Source organism: Rhinolophus sinicus, linkage group LG07 (assembly GCF_036562045.2).
Source record: "Rhinolophus sinicus isolate RSC01 linkage group LG07, ASM3656204v1, whole genome shotgun sequence".
Classification (NCBI taxonomy): Eukaryota; Metazoa; Chordata; class Mammalia; order Chiroptera; family Rhinolophidae; genus Rhinolophus; species Rhinolophus sinicus.
The window spans coordinates 86,883,113-86,901,488 of record NC_133757.1 but is presented as its reverse complement, the minus strand read 5'-3'; the positions used below and the strand labels follow the sequence as shown (position 1 = coordinate 86,901,488).

At 34.9% G+C, this 18,376-nt stretch overlaps 1 protein-coding gene across 1 annotated transcript in view; it reads left to right on the top strand.

Annotated features, from left to right (window-relative positions):
- The window catches only part of ADAM7 (ADAM metallopeptidase domain 7), a 48,718-nt gene that overhangs the window by 11,811 nt on the left and 18,531 nt on the right, over window positions 1-18,376 (top strand). The window contains exons 7-15 of the mRNA XM_074338719.1: window positions 626-679; window positions 4,890-4,961; window positions 8,952-9,121; window positions 11,652-11,736; window positions 13,146-13,276; window positions 14,684-14,858; window positions 16,323-16,412; window positions 17,398-17,593; window positions 17,971-18,073. Of these exons, the coding sequence (XP_074194820.1) occupies window positions 626-679; window positions 4,890-4,961; window positions 8,952-9,121; window positions 11,652-11,736; window positions 13,146-13,276; window positions 14,684-14,858; window positions 16,323-16,412; window positions 17,398-17,593; window positions 17,971-18,073 (1,076 nt within the window). The remainder of the gene's footprint in view (window positions 1-625; window positions 680-4,889; window positions 4,962-8,951; window positions 9,122-11,651; window positions 11,737-13,145; window positions 13,277-14,683; window positions 14,859-16,322; window positions 16,413-17,397; window positions 17,594-17,970; window positions 18,074-18,376) is intronic.

The window sequence follows — 18,376 nt, the reverse complement described above, 5'->3', positions numbered from 1 at the left end:
TTAGTCAAATCCTTGAACAACATGCCCCTGAGTATAAATACTCAGAGACCATGCATGTACCTTAATGCATGCCACCGAGAGCTGAAAACTTAGAATTTCTTAGTATTGGTGTTTTTTAGAAGATCTGTAATTAGCAACTTCTATACATGTTTCCTTGGAATTGGGACTACTGCAACATATAAGATGTGGAGAGAGTAGGCAGGAATAAAAGGAAAACGGTCTTATTAGCCAGTCCTATGTTTTAGCTCTGACCTATAGACGGGTGCTTTTTACATGAGCTTACTTAGCAAGCATTTACTGAGTAAAAAAAAAGAAAATGTTAAAAACTGGATTCATAATTCTTTATTTGTAACTCTTATTTTACCTGAAAAACTAAACAAAGAAAGAAAGGGTAATCAAGCATGGAATGTCACTTCAGGTTTATTACAATTTGATGTACATGTTCTCATGTTTTAATAATATAATGGGTTTTACTGAGATAAATTCCTAGAATTATTAGATATACTTCTATACCTCATTTTCCTGTATTGATAATATTAACATTTCTTACATTTAAAAAGTTAACATAAAAAGTTAAGATAAGAAATATTAACCATGCTTCATTACATTTTTCATAAATATCCAGATCCCGCATAAAGAAAAGTATGTTGAACTGTTCATTGTTGCTGATGATGCGGTGGTAAGTTTTCAGATGAACATTTGCTCTATATTCATTCTTATAAAACTATAGTTGTAATTCTAACAAAGACATTTTTTCAAAAGACAAAAAGTATTTTAATCAGAAGTTCGTTCTGGGCTCAAAGTGTTGTTGTTGCCTTCCCAAGACAGACTTATGTAAGAGATGATCGAATCTTATGGTAGGTAGTATAACAGATTGAGCCAAAATCGAACCACCCCCCCCCTTTACAAACATGAAAATGTTGAACAACATATATAAAAAATGAAAATATATTCATAATCTATAGTTAAGCTCCAAAGAAAACACAGGAAATCTCCAAGTACTAAAAATGAGGAAGAAAATCTCTGTTAGAGTAATAAATGTAATTCAAAGGCTTGATGACCTATAATAGATAGACTATAGTACATACTGCCCAGAGCTATGAAGGGCTGGTCCACCCCTGAAAAGAAAACTAGAAAAGTTTTGTGCATTAAAACTGCAAAGAGAAAGGAAATGTCTTGTCTGCCCATGGCCATGGGCAGGGATAATATTATACATGAGAAAGGAAAAAATCCTAAGCATTTCTCATACATGTATGTGGAGCATGATAGTATATTTTTCTTCCGATGCAAAAATTCAATAATAGGTTTCAACATAAAAGCTAATTAGAAACTTGGTAAACTTCTAGGGCTCAAATAAAAAATGCCTTATAAAGACACTTTCATTAACTAAGATCAAACTAATCGCATGAGGAAAAATCAACCAACATAATGAAAAGGGAAATAAGCTCTGCAAGAACTGTAATTCATCCAATTATCATTGGATTTCAGATTACACACCTAACAAAATAGTATAAAAAGATATACAATAAAGAATAACAGGGTTACAGGAAAAGTAAGTGTTTTTTTAGCTCCCATCTAGCTGAAAAGTTTAGGTCAAGCAGGAAAAAAATTCAACAAAAAAAGAAAAGATTTGAACCATGTAAATATAGGTTTGATTTAATCATTTGATAAAATATCCTGTACCCACAAAGCAACATATATCCTTTTCAAGTGCAAATAAAACGTTTTCAAAAATTAAACTGATATTTGGCCACAAAGGAAGGAAAAAGGAAAAGGAAAAAATAGATATTATGAATATTACTTTTTTTTTAATGACAACCAAATTGGAAGTTACAACAAAAAATTTAAAACTAAACCACTAGAAGATCATTGGTTTAGAAACTAAAAGCAAAATACATTTCTAAATATCAATTGACTAAAAAAAAACATCTGAAATTATGAAATATTTATGACAACAAAAAAGTATAGATATAATTAGTATTAGTAATATATAGTATTAGTATAGATAACATTTATTAGATGCAGGGGGCATAACAGTATTTAGGAAGACATTTGTAGACTTAAACATTTCTATTTAAAAAAAGACAGAAATTTAATGAAGTAAGAGTCTAACTGAAAAAGTTGAAAAAAATGGAACACATAATAAGTCTAAAAAACACAGAAGGAAGAAAATAATTTTGACAATGAATAAAATGAATAAACGACACAGCCAAAAATAAATAATCGAGTAGATCAATAAAACTAAACGCTAATTCTATGAAAAGACTAATGAAAGAGAGAAACTTCTGATGATACTTTTGAAAAAATTTAGCAGTACAGGTAAAGTTAGAAATAAAAGGAAAGCATAACTATAAACAGAGTAGAGGTTACACATCATTAAGAAATAAATGTACAACCTTGAGCCAATAAATTTATGAGCAGGAGGATATAGTATAATGTTACCAAGCTGAATCAAGAAGGAAACCCCACAAAGATCATAACAAATTTTTAAAATTAAATAAAGTAGTCCACAATCTATCAACAAATAAAGATATGGCTTAGATAAGTTTAAAGACAAATTTTTGCCAACATTTTTATAACCAATAATCCTATCTTTTACAAACTCTTTGGAAGAATAAGAGGAAAAAATGTTGATACCTTTTGTAAAGGTATTATCACCTTCATATTAGTTACCTACTGCTGTGTGACAAACTACCTAAAACTTAGTGTGGGCCATTTTTGCAGCTGCAGTAATCTGGTGGGTCCACTGAGCTGGCTGCTGTAAAATGGCCTCTGTCACTGTTTGGTATGTAATATTGGGTTTCACAGACCACAAGTCCCCAGTAGGCTAGGCTGTGTTTCTCACATCATAGCCAGGCATCAAAACATCAAAACTCTAAGCAAATAAGAAATGAAAGAAAATAAAGAACATTCACCAAAATCTTATCCTCTATAAACATTAAACTTAATGATGAAATGTTGGCGATTTGTCCTCCAAAATTGGGAATAAGATATATTTGTTCATTGTCAATAGATTTTTTTCAACATATTTACTGAAATTCCTAGCCAATGTAATAAGAGAAAATAAATAAGATTTACGTTAATTGTAAAGAAAGATACAGCATTGTTTCACATTAAAAAAAAAAATAACGGCAGAAACTACAATTAACTATCCATTTAAAAAAATTAGTAAGTTCTAGGCATTAACCAAATGATAGGCTTATATGAGCATGTTGGGGAGAACATGTTAACTAACTTTAAAAAGAATGCTAAGATAATCTTTGTTCTTAATAATCATTTATTAATAAAGACTAAGAATAATTTATTAAAGTTAATATTTTACCCCAGATACCAGGTGTAGGTTTGCTTGGTATGATTTTAAGTGCATTAAACTGGTCTTTACATGCATAGCTCTCACCTATGCTGACTCAATATTGTCTTAAAATATTTCAGGGCTTCTTTGTTTAGAGAAGTTCCTGTGGTAAATTATCCATTTTAATTCGTAAATAGTTCATGACCATCTACTATACTAGGTTCTGAGTATTAAATATATACTTAACATATATACAGACATAGAACAAGGAGAATACGAATGTCTGATTCCCGGGGAACACTAACCATTTAATAAAGGTTTGAAAATAAGAGTGCAAAGTCCCCATCCCCATCCTTCTCCCTTACCTGCATGGATGGGAATCAATGACTAATAAAGGACCCTATTCCTGTGGTCCCTAAGATAGCCTCGGAATCTCTCTCAACTGTGTGTTTTTTACAAACCCTCCCAATTCATCAATGGGATTCCTGGTGTGAAAACATATTTGCCATCTAGAATTTAAAGGATGGTAGAAAAGAGAAATCTGTGCACAGTAAAACACTGGAGTGTGTAGGATAATAGAAACCAAGATGGTAAGAAATTTCTTGAAAGAGAAAATGGTCAGTGTTAAACGTGGACGAGATAACCAGGAAGATGAGGAAAAAGTATTCAACAGTTTTCATAATTAAGAAGACATTTACGGGCCTATCAAGAATAGATTCAGTGGAATAGCTGCAGTTAAACCAATGAATAGTGGGTGGAGGAGCGGGTGGAAGAAGAGAACTGAAGAGATTCTAATCTTATGTCTTTGAGGTACGCAGATATTTAGGAGAACAGGAGAGCAACAAAATGGTAATTAAAGAATATTTGCAGAATTCCAAAAAGGCATATTTCTTTTTACTTTTATTATGTAAGAAGCTTGATGATTTTTATGTATCCTTTGGGATACCTTATGTTATTATTATGTATATTTTATTAGGTCTAACTTGATAATGCTGAGAACAAGGTCCTGATGTCACAATAGAAAATTATTTGTAAGAAGAGAACAAAAGTCAGAAGAGGCAGGAGCAGGAAAGTTTATGTTGCCTTCTTTTCTCAGCCTTTTTCTGGAGAGAAGGTCCAGCCACACTTTGTTTCCCTCTCCTCATGTCTCTGGTTCCAGGGTGACCCTTGATTATATGTTCCTTAGTTTGTAACCATCATGGACACCTGAGGGCAATAAAGTTGCTGTTTTCTTGCAATATAATGGTTGCTATGCAACTTTAATAAGTTTTGTTTCATCAGCATAACGAATATGAACTCTAAAGAAAACTTATTAGTTAGTTTAATAAACCAATGTAATATAATGTAATGTGAAAAAGGGACAATATTATAAAGAGAAATTTTAAATAGAGCTAAGTTGAATCATGTCTTTAGAAAGTACTGTATCTAATTATTTTACATAAAAAAATGTATTTATGCATAAGTTGCCCAGAGTTTTAGTTCACTGGAAAAAATACCAATGAATTTTTTTCTTTGAAATATCTTAATGAAGTATTTTGTTGAGTTTGTATACAACTCCTGTTATTAATGAATGTTGATCTGATGTTTATATTTCTAGTATCGTAGGAATAATTATCCTCGCAGTAAATTGAGGAACCGAATTTGGGGAATGGTCAATTTTGTCAACATGGTAAGATTTTATACACTTTGAATGAAGCTAAAAAAAATGGAAAGGAAGATTTAGGATATATATATCTGCTGGATTTTGTGGTATTTCTGATACTGAGGCAGCCCAAAACATAGAAATTCACCAGTAGACTGCAAAATTTTATTGAAAAATTCACAGCAATGAATGCACCACAGGTCTGAGTTTTTGGTTTCCTAAGTAAATGACACTTAATATTTAAACATTTATATAGGTTTCAAATATTGGTCACTATTCAAAAAAATTATAAAGCAATATACAAAGATTGAATACCTATTGTGCATAAATCAAATCCACTATTTAAAATTACTGTTCCAAGACCTTGCATGGCAGAAAGGCTTTCAAGCTATAATTTACTGTCCATGTTTTGACACAGAAATTAGGGGAAATATAAAATGCACTAAATGATTAATTTGTCTAAAATAGAATTAACTATAACCTTTTAAAAAAATAATACTTTGAATTGTACATATTTTTCTTATTCTGACTTCTTCTAAATCAGCCAGATCCTTTACTAGAATAAAGAGGGCCTAAAGGAAGGTGCTGGAATGAGTACCCCACTTATTTAACAGACGTTCATTCACCAGCTAAAGGACATTTGATTTGTTTCCAGTTTTTTACTCTAATAAATACTATTTCTTTAAACATGTGCATACAGGTGGATGTGCAAAAAAAAAACACTTTTTTTTGCATAAATGACTAAGAAGTGGGACTGCTGAGTTAAATTGTAACTATGCTATGTAGCTGGTTCTCACAAATTTTTATGTTTTATTTTTAATTTTCACTCAATTCAAAATTATTTTTAATATCCTTTATGACTTCCTGTTTGATTCAGCGGTTATATATGTGTGTCATTTAACTTCCAATACTTGGGAATTTTTTATATATCTTTATGTTAGAATTTTGCCTACCACATCCATATTTTCCACTAGCACTTTAACATATTCATAATTATTATCAACATATTCATAATTATTATCTTACATTCCATGTCAGATAATTTCAACATTTGGATTACCTCTGAATCTAGTTTTGTCAACTCATTTCTCAAACAGTGGGCCATTTTTCCTTGTTCTTTTGTGTGTTCTTTACTGTTTTATTGGATACTAGATGTTACGTGTGGGATAGTAGCGGCTGAAGAAGTTGTATTTATGAGTGGAAATGTATGTTTCTCTTGCTAGGCCATTAACATATGAGATTGAATCAATCTTGTCAGAAATTAAGCTAGTTTGGGGTTTGCTATTGATATTGTTACCTATGGTGCACCACCAACTTCAGATTCCTGTAGTGTTACCTTGTACTTGCCGTAGGTCCTGGATTGTTGGAGAGATTCTTCCTGTTTCAACCTCAACCTCAGGCCTTTATCAAGTGCTCAAAGAAGGTTTCCCTTCACATTCTTATCTCCCCTTCAGTAGTAACCTGTTCTTGTTTGTTACTCAATGATCGCTGACCTAGTTATGGGACCTAGTTATGGGAGGGTTTTGCATTATCCATTGGTCTTAGGAAAGCCCTGCCCATGGGTCTTGGGGTAGATATTTCTCAACGTTCATGCTCATCCTCCTTTAGTAGGAGACCTTAACTGGTCTGGCCTCAGGACAGTTTCCTTTCCCACCTCTCCTCCAGGGACAGAAGATTTTTTCTTTGCCCTTCATTTAGCAGCAATAGGTCTTCACTCGAGTTCTGGGGGTATAAAAAAAGTTGACTGAAGTTCATACCGCAGCTTAAGGTGTTTTTTCTCCTCAGAAGAGGAGAGTCTGGTAGGTCTTAAGATGTTCCCAAGTCAGCAGCTGCTCTCCTCCTTCAGGCTGCTACCATCAAGAGAGGATATGGCCAGTTTCCTAGTCTGCCCTCCATCGATTTTGTGGGTGTCCAGAGGAGGCCTGTGGAGAAATGTCTGTGCATGTGTGTGAAATTCCTTGGGTCTGTGTCTCTCAGAGGATCCTGTGCTAGCTTTCTATCCCACACTTATCCTTCAGCAATTCCTTAAAAAATGTTTGGTGGATTTTTCTTATCTGCTTGTTTGGTACTCAACATCTTTTTCTCATATTCTGCCACTGGGAGATGCTCCAGTACCATTTCTCTTAGAAGGAGTATGTCTTTCCTTAGATTTCAATCTACTTGTTTGTCTTGTTACCTCAGCTCTCTTACGGTTTCAATAAAAGATATAATTTGTAGATTCCCAGGCTTTTTCTTTTTGTTGGGGTAGAAGCAACGTTCTTTCCAACTTTGTCCATCTTAGCTAGAAGCAGAACTCCTTCCAACCTTAAATCTATGCATAGGGAAAACTAAAATCCTCCCCATGACTATTTCTAAAAGGTAGGAACATGTGGAGTGGAATGATTATATCTCATAGTCATCTCTGTTTTCTCCTATTTCTCATATCTTGCAATTGTCTTTATCACTACCCTAACATTGGTCCAAATATAACACTCAATCTCTCTCCTTCGGTTTTCATCTCCAAAGTAAGCATAAATACGACATTGTTGCACATTGCTGAACTTTTCTTAAAGATTTTCAGTTTAGATTGGCAGGTCATACCACAAATAATTTAAGGTAACATTGTCCACAAGTCTTTGACCCTTTGCATCATGTCACTCCTTACTGGCCCTTTATCCTCTGTAGAGCAGTCAGACAGTCTGAGGGGATTGATGGGAAGCAATCTCTGTTCTGGCCTGAATCTATCTAACTGGGTCTGACAGCAGTCACCTCATTGAACAGTCTGTCCTTCACAATAAAACATGGCTTTATCTTATAGGATATTTTCTCATTAGAAGATAATATATTCATAAGATGACAAACATTGTTTTCATTTGCACTTGCAACCAGTTTTATAAACCTAAAGCATATCCATGAATGTAGAGAGTACAAAAAGCCCAGGTGAAAAAAACATTCTCATTCTGTAGGCCTGATTCATAAGGTTTGTTCCAGGATAAGGTCAGGGCCAAAAGGAATGGGTATCATAGGCTCCAATATGTATTTCAGATCATGATTTGACTAAAGGTCTAACTTCATAGAGTTTAAAAGAAACCTAGTTCTCATGGTTATGAAATGAACTTGTTGGGTTATGTTGACACATGGAATTCAATATACTCATATTATGTAGGTTAAGAAACATGGAAAATTAGCACAAGGTTATTGTTATAGCAATGATGTATTAAACTTCGTAATAACCAGTTACATTCTCTATTAATGTTATATGATTGACCGCTTCATTTCTGTTCTTAGCTCAGTTTCTATAGTTTATCATTCATTCTTTTTAAAATTGATAAAACACATATACTTTGTATCAAAATCCTCATAATATTTGCTTAAACTCTGTCTTCTTTTGTCCTGGCATCAAAACATTTATCAACTAGATGTTTACAAAAGCAGATGGTTAATGGGGTGAGAAGACTTATGGGCTACAACTATGTCTGCCTCCTTTGAGCAATCCCCAATAAGATTTCTTAGACAACAAAGGAATTCCCCAAATCAAAGGAATTTCCTAAATCAAACATGGAGAACAAACATGGCAGCTAAGTTATTGGTTTTCGAAAACCAATATCAACTTTCTAATCTGCCACAGAACCAACTCATGACCTAAAGTAGGGAGATGAATAAAGAACACTCATTCTATTGGGTGAAACTATTAGTAAATTCACATTTTCAGGTCAGTTATAATCTCAAAGCTTTGCTAAATTATTTATTCTAACACATCCTGAGCCCACGGCCTATAAGGTGTATGATAGTTCAAGGGGAATCAGATTTTTTAGTCTAGTTTCCTTGTTGGCCATGGCAATTCACTCAGTATTCTGGGTGATTCAGCCCACATTAGTTTCAATTCAACTGTTTTGTTTGAGGATTGCACTTTTTGTTTGTGTACCTGATATGTCAAAATTATTATTATTATTACTATTTTAAGGTAAAGGAATACAGTAATGCCAAAGGATCGTTCTGCAACTTGACTTTGTGAAATATTATTTCTTTTTTGAACAGATTTATAAAACTTTGGACATGCATGTTACATTGGTTGGCCTTGAAATGTGGACAAATGGAGATAAAATAGAAGTAGATTCAAATATAGAAACTACTTTATTGCATTTTTCAACTTGGCAAGAAACAATCCTTAAAAACAGGAGGAATTTCGATCATGTTTTGTTACTCAGGTATGTAACTGCTCTATTTTCCTGCATACCTAAAGTGGGTTATTAAAAAAGAAACAGAACAAATGCACAACAACCAAAATACTTTTTAAAGCAATTGACTTTTGGATAGTACATAGGGACAAAATATTATGCTGGCTATACAGAAAATTTCCATAGAAACTTTTTAATAATCTTTCTTTCTAATAGCGATTAATACTAGAAAGAAAAAAATCTGATATATTCATATTCCTGGGCAGAGTTGAAAATGTCATTAGGTAAGCAAAACACTTTTAGAATCCATTTATTTTACTTAACAGCTTCCAATGCTAACTCTTTTCAGCCTTCCACATCATGCCATTCCAACTCCACCAAAGCATTCCTTTCTAGGAAAGCACCTCATTTTTCTGAAAATGTTGCTGCAGCAAAGTATCTCCATCCAGTGACCAGAGCTTCAAAAGCATCTGGTCTCAAATGACAGATAACTAATCGGGTCAATTAAGCCTGACACAGCGTTAATATCCTAAGAAAAGATTTGGATTTACTGAGAATACTAGGTCATTCCTAAAAGTGCGTGTGGGTGGGGAGTGGAGGTGGGGGGACATTTTTTATCATTTCTGTATTCAAAATACCTAATACACTACAGAGCCTACAGGGAAATGATAAATAATGCTGAACTGACTTCAGTCTTGGGTTTTGCATAGTCCTTTTATTGCAAGGAATATTAAATTAAATGTTAACCTTCAGTCTGAACTCAGAACTGTGAAGCTTCCAAAGTCTATAATAGTCAGAGGAGGTCAGGTCCAGCCATTTGGCATATCGATGAGAATGGCCTAGACCTCAAAAGATCATTTTTTATTTTACATCTGGGGTGGCCTACAGCATATCTTTCCAGCGAAAACATGTACCTGGCTTGGATTTAGATATTCATACAAAATTATGGGAGGTAAAGTAAAATATCACTATAACCTTCATAGTGAGCTAGATTAGCCCCTTTACCTATTCGTTGGACACGTGTTTTATAATATGTATAAATAGTTTAATAAATATATATACCAGGGGTGCCAAAAAATGTATACAAGTGGACACTTTGGTCAACATTGCTCAAGCAGTAGTTTGCTGTACTCAGAAGTGTCTGGACGCTGATGGTAACCACTCTGATCACCTCCTGTAATTGCAGAAGTCAAACATGACTTGTATTCGTATTTTGTTATCAGTATATATTGAGTATTACAATTTGAATACAGTTTTCTTTTCTTAAAACGTGTGTACATTTTTGGCACCCTCTGTATAAACATAATATGATATGTTTAATAAATAATCTAAAAATATTTAAATGGGTGTAAGTGGAATACCTTCCATGAATGTGTCTTACTCTGAGCAGTTACTTCTCTCATCAATAGTGTGTCTACAAATAGGGAAATGGTCTGTATGTATAGGGGGAGGGGAGTGCTACTAAATATCTAACTGGACATTATATGGGGTGCCAAAAAATGTATACTCATGTTAAGATAACATCTCTTAAAATGTGTATACATTTTTTTTTGGCAAGCCGGGTATTTGGGATTTCTTATGTGTTGAGTTTCTTGTATGCTGTCCCTTCCATATTCACATAGGTCTAGAAGTGATTTTTGGTTGTAAGTGACAATGAACAGCATCAGAATCAGGACTGTGCTTTCTCTAATACTTTGTCTCCATGGGTGATGTTCTCCCAAGATCTTCAGTCTCTGAAGACCAGAATTTTGAGTTCCTTCAAGATGTATAGTCAAATAGTGACTTTGAAATGTAGGGCCAGGACGATTTCAATACAAAAGAAAGAAGCAGAGCATATGTTTTTGATAAAAAAAAGTTAAAGACTGAAAGAGGTCATCTAACCTCACAAGCTTTCTTGTATTTGAATCCCCTCTATTACACTCCAAATGTGGCCCACCAGCACATGATAGCTTTCTTTAAAGTTTTCCAATTCTAAATGTTCTTCCTGAAAACATATCAAGTTTGGATCCCTTTAATATACACATCAACATCTGTCTTTTTAGGTAATCTAGGAATAGTCCTGTTTCCACATGACAACTCTTCAATGTTTGATTATCGCTATCAAATTCTCTATGAGTTTCTATGGTTGATTAAACATTTAAAAAATTTTTCAACCACAGCTAATTTATTATAGTGTTGAGTTCATTTACTATGTTGCATTTTCTCCTCTGAACATTTTTTCACTTAATTTTTTTTCCTTTGGTCTTTTATGTGGTTTTATTCAAAGCTGAGTGTAACACAAACTAAAGTCAAACAAAATGGGACTTATTTTTTTTAGAAAGTACTTCTTTATGATTTCCATTTAAGATTTCATTGGCTTTTTCAATGCCTCTAATATACCATTGGTTTAAAATGAGCTTAATATCAACTGAGGTCATCCTCAATACCAGAACTCCAGAAAAAAGGGAAGGCATTTTCACGTGCAAAGGCATTTGCTTTGTGGGGGTTTACTGCAATTCAATCTATGTGTTAATTAAACTACTACCTCAGATTGAAGAGTGTATTTTCCTCTTGTTTATAGTGGGAAGTGGCTGTACACACATGCACAAGGAACTTCTTATCCAGGGGGTATGTGCCTGCCCTTTAATTCCTCCAGTGTCATTAAGGTAGGCCGTGTTTTATTTATGTTATGTTACTTAATCAAACCGTTTGAATTAAATATCTATAATTGTCTATGTCCTGTTGAAAGGGACCATGTATGCATTCGGTCATATATTCCCACCAAAATATGTCACAGTGAAACTGTCATGTTTTCTTTATTAAATCAGAAAATAAATATTTTATAAAAGCTACAGATGAATAGTGAAGGTAAACCAATGTTCAGAGTTTAACAGGACATCACATACAGATTAACATACAGAGATTAGAAAAGCTCTTGTGCATATTAAATATAAGTGAGGATAATTGCTCTTGTGCTGGAAAGAGACTGCATAAACCATGTAAAATATTAAATCAAGGCAGACTTCCAATTCCTTTTCCAAAAGCATTAAAACCTTCAAATTGCTGACGCCCCTTGTTTATCTGATCGTTTCTCAAGTCACTAAGCTTAAATACTGTCTAAGAAAACCTACCTAAGAAATTTTTGAAAAATCAAGATTTGGATTTGTTTTCTTTAGTGTCTCTGCCTAGTTGTTGGTATGCTTGGCCCAGTCTTGTTAAGACATCGAAATTAAAGACTACTCCTTATTAAAATGGCTTCATGACCTATTTATTCTATAGTTCTTTGTATGATTATGCCTTTGCCAATGGAATTTTAGTAGCATAAACTTTGCATAAAGAGTCAATCTAATCTAATATAGGCTGCCAGCACTCCAATTATGATATCATAACCCATCCAGAACACATTTTAAACTTCAAATGAGCAAAATGGAATGACCAAATTAGGGATATTTTACTTTTACAGTAACCTGATATGCTATCTCTTGGGAAATTAATATTTTTTATTAATATAAAGATTAAAACATTAAATAGAGCTAAAAACAGAGGTAACAATCAACTTTGCCTTGGACTTGGCATTTCTGACCTTCTGGTTTTCTTCATAATAGAAAGTCCCTCCTCACGAGTGCATAGCATTTTTGTGCAATGTGAGACTACACATTAAAAATGCGAGCCATGCATATTTTTATTTTTTCCCTCTTTGAAATATCTAGTATATAGAAGACAACCAATAATGCTTATTATATTGGGTAGGACATTGTTTAATAATTTTTTGCTATTTGTAAAAATGTGTCTATATAAATCCAACAATGACTATTGCTGTGTCACAAAAAAGAATTTCAAACTGTTAGAGTTTGAGACCCTCAAAAGGTCATTTGTCCAACCTTATTAAACAAGTAAAGAAACTGAGGGGCTGCATAGGCTGGTAACTAAGTCCACAGCCTCTCAAGTAAGTATTAGTTAACTGGAAGCCAGGATCCAGGTCTCACCCATGAATTCAAAGCACTATGCGCTACAGTGTGCTGTCTTGTGGAAATTTCCTTCCAATGCATATTTTTGTTGTTGTTGTTGGTATCAGGATCTTCTACCTGACCTAAATGTGGTTGCGAACAGAATGGCACATCAGCTGGGGCATAACCTTGGACTGCAGCATGACAATTATCCGTGTACCTGTACTTTGGGAAGATGTGTGATGGACAGTGAGGGGAGGTGAGGCTCAAACAGTATAGAGAATACATTTAAGTATTTTGGGAGTGGCTTTTGACGAAAACTCCATATTGTTGGAATGTATTGTGATTATGTGGAATTTTTCCTAATGCACTTCAGAAAGTCTATTATAAAACCAGGCATGGTACGGACCTTTCCTTTTGGGGCTAAATGTCATCAGCTGGTAGTGTCTATCTGAGTGATATGATGAGAAAAATTCTAAGACTCCACCTGAGCATATTACAAAAGTACATGACAATCAATTAATAACTGCACCAAGGAATACACTCTACATGCCTTGTCTTAACATCTTTGCTATAAGTTATAATCTCCTCCTTCAAATCTTTGCTTAAATATATCCTCAGCAAAGCCTTCCCCGGCCACCTGCTCCAATTTTTCAATCTTGTCCCCTCACACACATACCCTGGCACTGTCCACCCCCCTCCCTTGGTACTAACCACCATCTACTATAGTCTATGTTTTACATATTTCGTTCATTAATTATTTTACTCCCCCACTAGAACATAGGTTTCATGAGGTTGGATGATTTTTTTCTGCTTTGTTCACTAGTATATCACTGCTGTCTCCAAAAGTCCCGGACACATACTAGGTAAATCACAAATATAGAATGAATGAATGTCCAGCTCCTTTCCAACACGTGAATTACCTGTAGTCAGTTCCTAAGCCTTGCACATCTATGATCTCCTTCACAGGGGTTACACATGATGCATTTATATAGTAAGAAAATGTTTGCTAATTATGATCAATGCTTCTATATATTGATTCAATGACGTAAAGCGCTAAAGTGCCCAAGCACAGTGACTGGCATAGAGTAAGAACTCAGTAACTGATATTTCATTGTATACCGTTATCTATATAGTTACTAATATTTTTTCATGGCCCCACCATCCTAATCTAACATTTTTGGGACTCTGAAAGTCTACCTGTATTTAATCATTCTATCAGTAAGATTGGCAAAGGAGTCAAAAACAAAAGGGAAGTGGAATGGAGGTGAAGTTCGTTTTTTAAAAAAAGCTTTAAACTGAGTTTTAGAAGTACAGTATATTACATTCCTAAGATGTATAAGATGTTATTAAACAAATAGTTTCTATAGATGTTTATAGAGAACCACTCTGTTCCAGGAACTGTGTTAACTAGTGCCTATTTTTAAAAAATTTGGACATGATGCAGTCCCTGCATTGAGAAGTTTGTAATCTTGCATTTTCTATAATAAAGAGCCCAGTTACTACTCTGCTATAACAGTAAGGCAAGAGTAAGAAAAGGAAACAGACTTTTAGAGTTTGTCATTTACATCTACTCTTTCTAAACTCTTGATAACATTTTCAGCGCTGTCCTACAAGTATGCACTGATATGATTAATCTTTTCTCTTTAACTCATCCTACCTCTAGCATTCCTGCACTGAAGTTCAGCAAATGCAACAGAAACCAGTACATGCAGTTCCTAAAAGATTATAAGCCAACGTGTATATCCAATGTTCCATTTTCTGATAAGCTAAATCACTCCCCGTATTGTGGAAACAAGAAGTTGGATGAGGGAGAAGAATGTGACTGTGGCCCTGTTCAGGTATTTGCAGATGACGTCTTTAAATTGCAAAGTTTATGCTCAGTTAGCACCTAAGCAGGGATGTAGCCATTCATTAACCATGGCATTCTTTGTAAAGCTTTACAAACTGTGCTTTCTTTTTCTCATTTGGAAACAAACTATCGGTGCAGCTTTATGCAAGGCTTCTTACCAAGTCATAAAATGTGTATCATGACCTTGCTGGAGGTCCATGGCAGCACATTTGGCTGGTTTGTATACTATTTGTATCTTATTGTCCGGAGCGCCCACTGGTGTCATTGTCTAATTCTCATGCACAGTAAGAACCTGTTCTACAAAATCCTTCACAGTCAATGGAGTTTTACTCAGGAACTAGCCTATAACCCAGGGGGACAGTTCACGTTGTAAGAAACTGTCTTAATTGAGCAGGAACCTTTGAACCTTCCACATATGTATTGCAGTCTTGGTCTCTGGAGCATTTAGAATAAGCCTTTGAGGTAAATTTTAAAAGGATTCCAATCTGCATTTCTCCAACATAGAAGCTATTTCTTTTAAGAGCTCATCATGGGAATCCTAGAAAATTTCTTCTCAAATTATCAAGTGCGTATACATCAGCTGGGGATGTTGTTAACATGTGGTCTGGTGGGGGCTGAGATCCTTCATTCCTACCAGCCTGCAAGGTTATGCTGATGCTGCTGGTCCAAGAACCACATTTTTAGCATCTACACTTGAAACATGGCACAATTCAAAACAAGTCTGATGGCAATGAAGAGACTCCATAATCAGAGTGGGGACTGGGACACGTCTACAGGTTACAGCATCTAATCTTCAAATGCCTCTCGTTAAATGCGAAGAGGCTTTAACTTTGGAAATTGATGCTTTTGACCATGCACCTTCTTTGGAATGGTTCTACAGTTTTTTATTCTAGCATGTGAAGTAACTTACATGACCAGATGCAGACAGGTTTTTTTGTTGTTATCATTTTGTTTGAGCAGATAGGGCCTAAGTGTCCATCCTGTTGTTATTACTTAATGATGCATCAAAAAACAAATAAACAAAAAAACACAAAAAACAAACAAACAAAAAAAAAACAAAAACAAAGGTCAGCCTGAAATATTGGGCATCTTGAGGAAAATATAAAATCAGATCTTCAGAAGTTGTATTATCTCACATCAAACCTTTAGTATAGAGAAGCAGCCGGACCCTTCCCGAAAAAGGAAGTCATCTGTAGAGCAAGAGGTCTCAGACTTTGTGTTTTGTATGCTGACAGTGAAAATTCATTAGCTCTAGAGTACTGAACAGACAGATGGGAAGAAAGCAAAGTAAAAGTCCCAAACACCAGTAGCAAGCAGTAGTTTTTATATCTAGCCAAGGATTTTGCTCTGAAAGACAAGGGATGCTAAATTACACAGAAGCATAACTAACTGAAGTCAAACAAGAATTAAACTGCAGACCAATTTCTGATCTTGAATTTTTGGTTATTGCCAGGAGTGCAGTAATCCTTGTTGTGATGCAAACAAATGTGTGTTGAAGCCAGGATTTACTTGTGCAGAAGGAGAATGTTGTGAATCTTGTCAGGTGAGAACCTTTGCAAAGACCGGGTTTCTCCGTTTTCAGTTTATTAAGTATACACAGGACCACAGAGTTGTCTGACCACTGCATGACCCTATACCACTAATCCTGGACTGGGGTGAGGCCAGCTGTATACAGTATAACCTCTTCTGAGATGCCCAAACTTCTATCCACTGGACAGTGCTATGGTCTGGGGAGTGGCGAGTTAGGTAATGAGCACTTAGTCTTTTAGAAGTGGAGTTATATGACTGACATTATTCTTGCTCTCTTGTAAATCATTACCAACCTATTCCACCTGAACTGGAGGGTGAGGTGGGGGGAACTAGCATCTCAACAAGAGTGAACTAAAAGGGAAGAGGACTGGAAAGTGGTAGTGACTAGTACATGGAGATATATTCCAAGGAAGGACGACCAGAAATCCAAATGTCTCTGTCCAAGATTGTGAAATCCAAAGAATGGAAGTATATCTTATTCATCTTGAAATCTTTCCAGAACTCAGCACAATTAAGTGCATATTGAATGGCTGAATGAGAGAATATTTTCATTAAGTGCCCTCCAGCAATGAGATCCAGGGCATTTTTCTAGTTCATATGGAGAAATCTGATTTCTTAGGAGCAGAGATTCCTCCTTACAGGCAGGAGCTCTCAGGTGTGTGTGTGTGTGTGTGTGTGTGTGTGTGTGTGGTGGTGGTGGTAGTTGGGGGTAGGGGAGCACTGAAGCAAAGAATGAAGAAGATGAGATAAACAGAGTACTTACTCATGTCTCCCATTTATGTCCATTCCAGCTCTACCCAATGCTATTCTAATACCAAATTTGAAAAACACCATCTTGTGATTGTCTTAATTAATGATAATGAATCTCAGTAGAATGTAAAAGGAAAGTTATGATCCATTTTTAAAACCTTTTTTACGTAAATTAAATGGATCAACCTTTCTCCTATTTACCTACCTAAATATGTCCAAGATTTAGTCTCTTTGTTTTTTTTCAACAGATGAAAAAAGTAGGGTTTGTATGCAGACCAGCAAAAGATGAATGTGATTTTCCTGAAATGTGTACTGGCCACTCTTCAGGGTGTCCCAAGGACCAATTTCAAATAAATGGATTTCCATGCAAGAATGCAAAAGGCTACTGCTTCATGGGGAAATGTCCCACCCGGGATAACCAGTGCTCTGAATTGTTTAATGATGGTGAGAGACAATTACAGTAAACGTCTCATGAAGCTAATAGCTATTATTTCTCTCTTATTGTCCTGTAGGAAATTGGGGACAAGATTGGAGATAATGCTATTTGTGGCATTTTTTCCAAGATATTTCCTGCATCTTACCATTAATATTAATTGATATTACATAATATTAATTGATTAGCTCAGTATGTGGGCTAAGTACTACTGCCTAAAATATCCTCCTGAGGTAATACGATGGTTTTAAAGTTATTTATTTATCCCATTCTGCTTTACCACTTCATAATACTGAAATTTCAATTACATTAGAAAAATAAAGTATTTTGTAATTAATAATATCACGCTTTCATTGTTTTCCTTTTATTATACCATTTTTCACCCCAGAGGCAAAAGACAGTTCTGATATCTGCTACACGATGAATAAAAAAGGAAATAGATTTGGATACTGCAAAAATAAGGACAACCAATTAATTCCCTGTGAAGAGAAGTAAGTGACTTATAAAGAAAAGTAAGTGCCCTCTAAGAGTGTTTTGCAAAGTCAGAGCAGCTCTTGTTCTGACAGCTGCTAACTTCTTTTTACTGAGGAGACTAAGAAGAGAGGGAAGCAGGAAGGAAGAGAGCACGCATTGCCTCCTGGACAGTGTTAACTGGCATTTATGTACTGGATTTATTAGCTGAAGGTCATGGAATAGAAGAAGGTGAGATGGGAAACATTTCAGCTTCTTAGGAAAGAAAGGGAGGAGAAGAAGCTACAAAAAAGAGAAAGGAGTACACAGAAGGAGGGGAAATA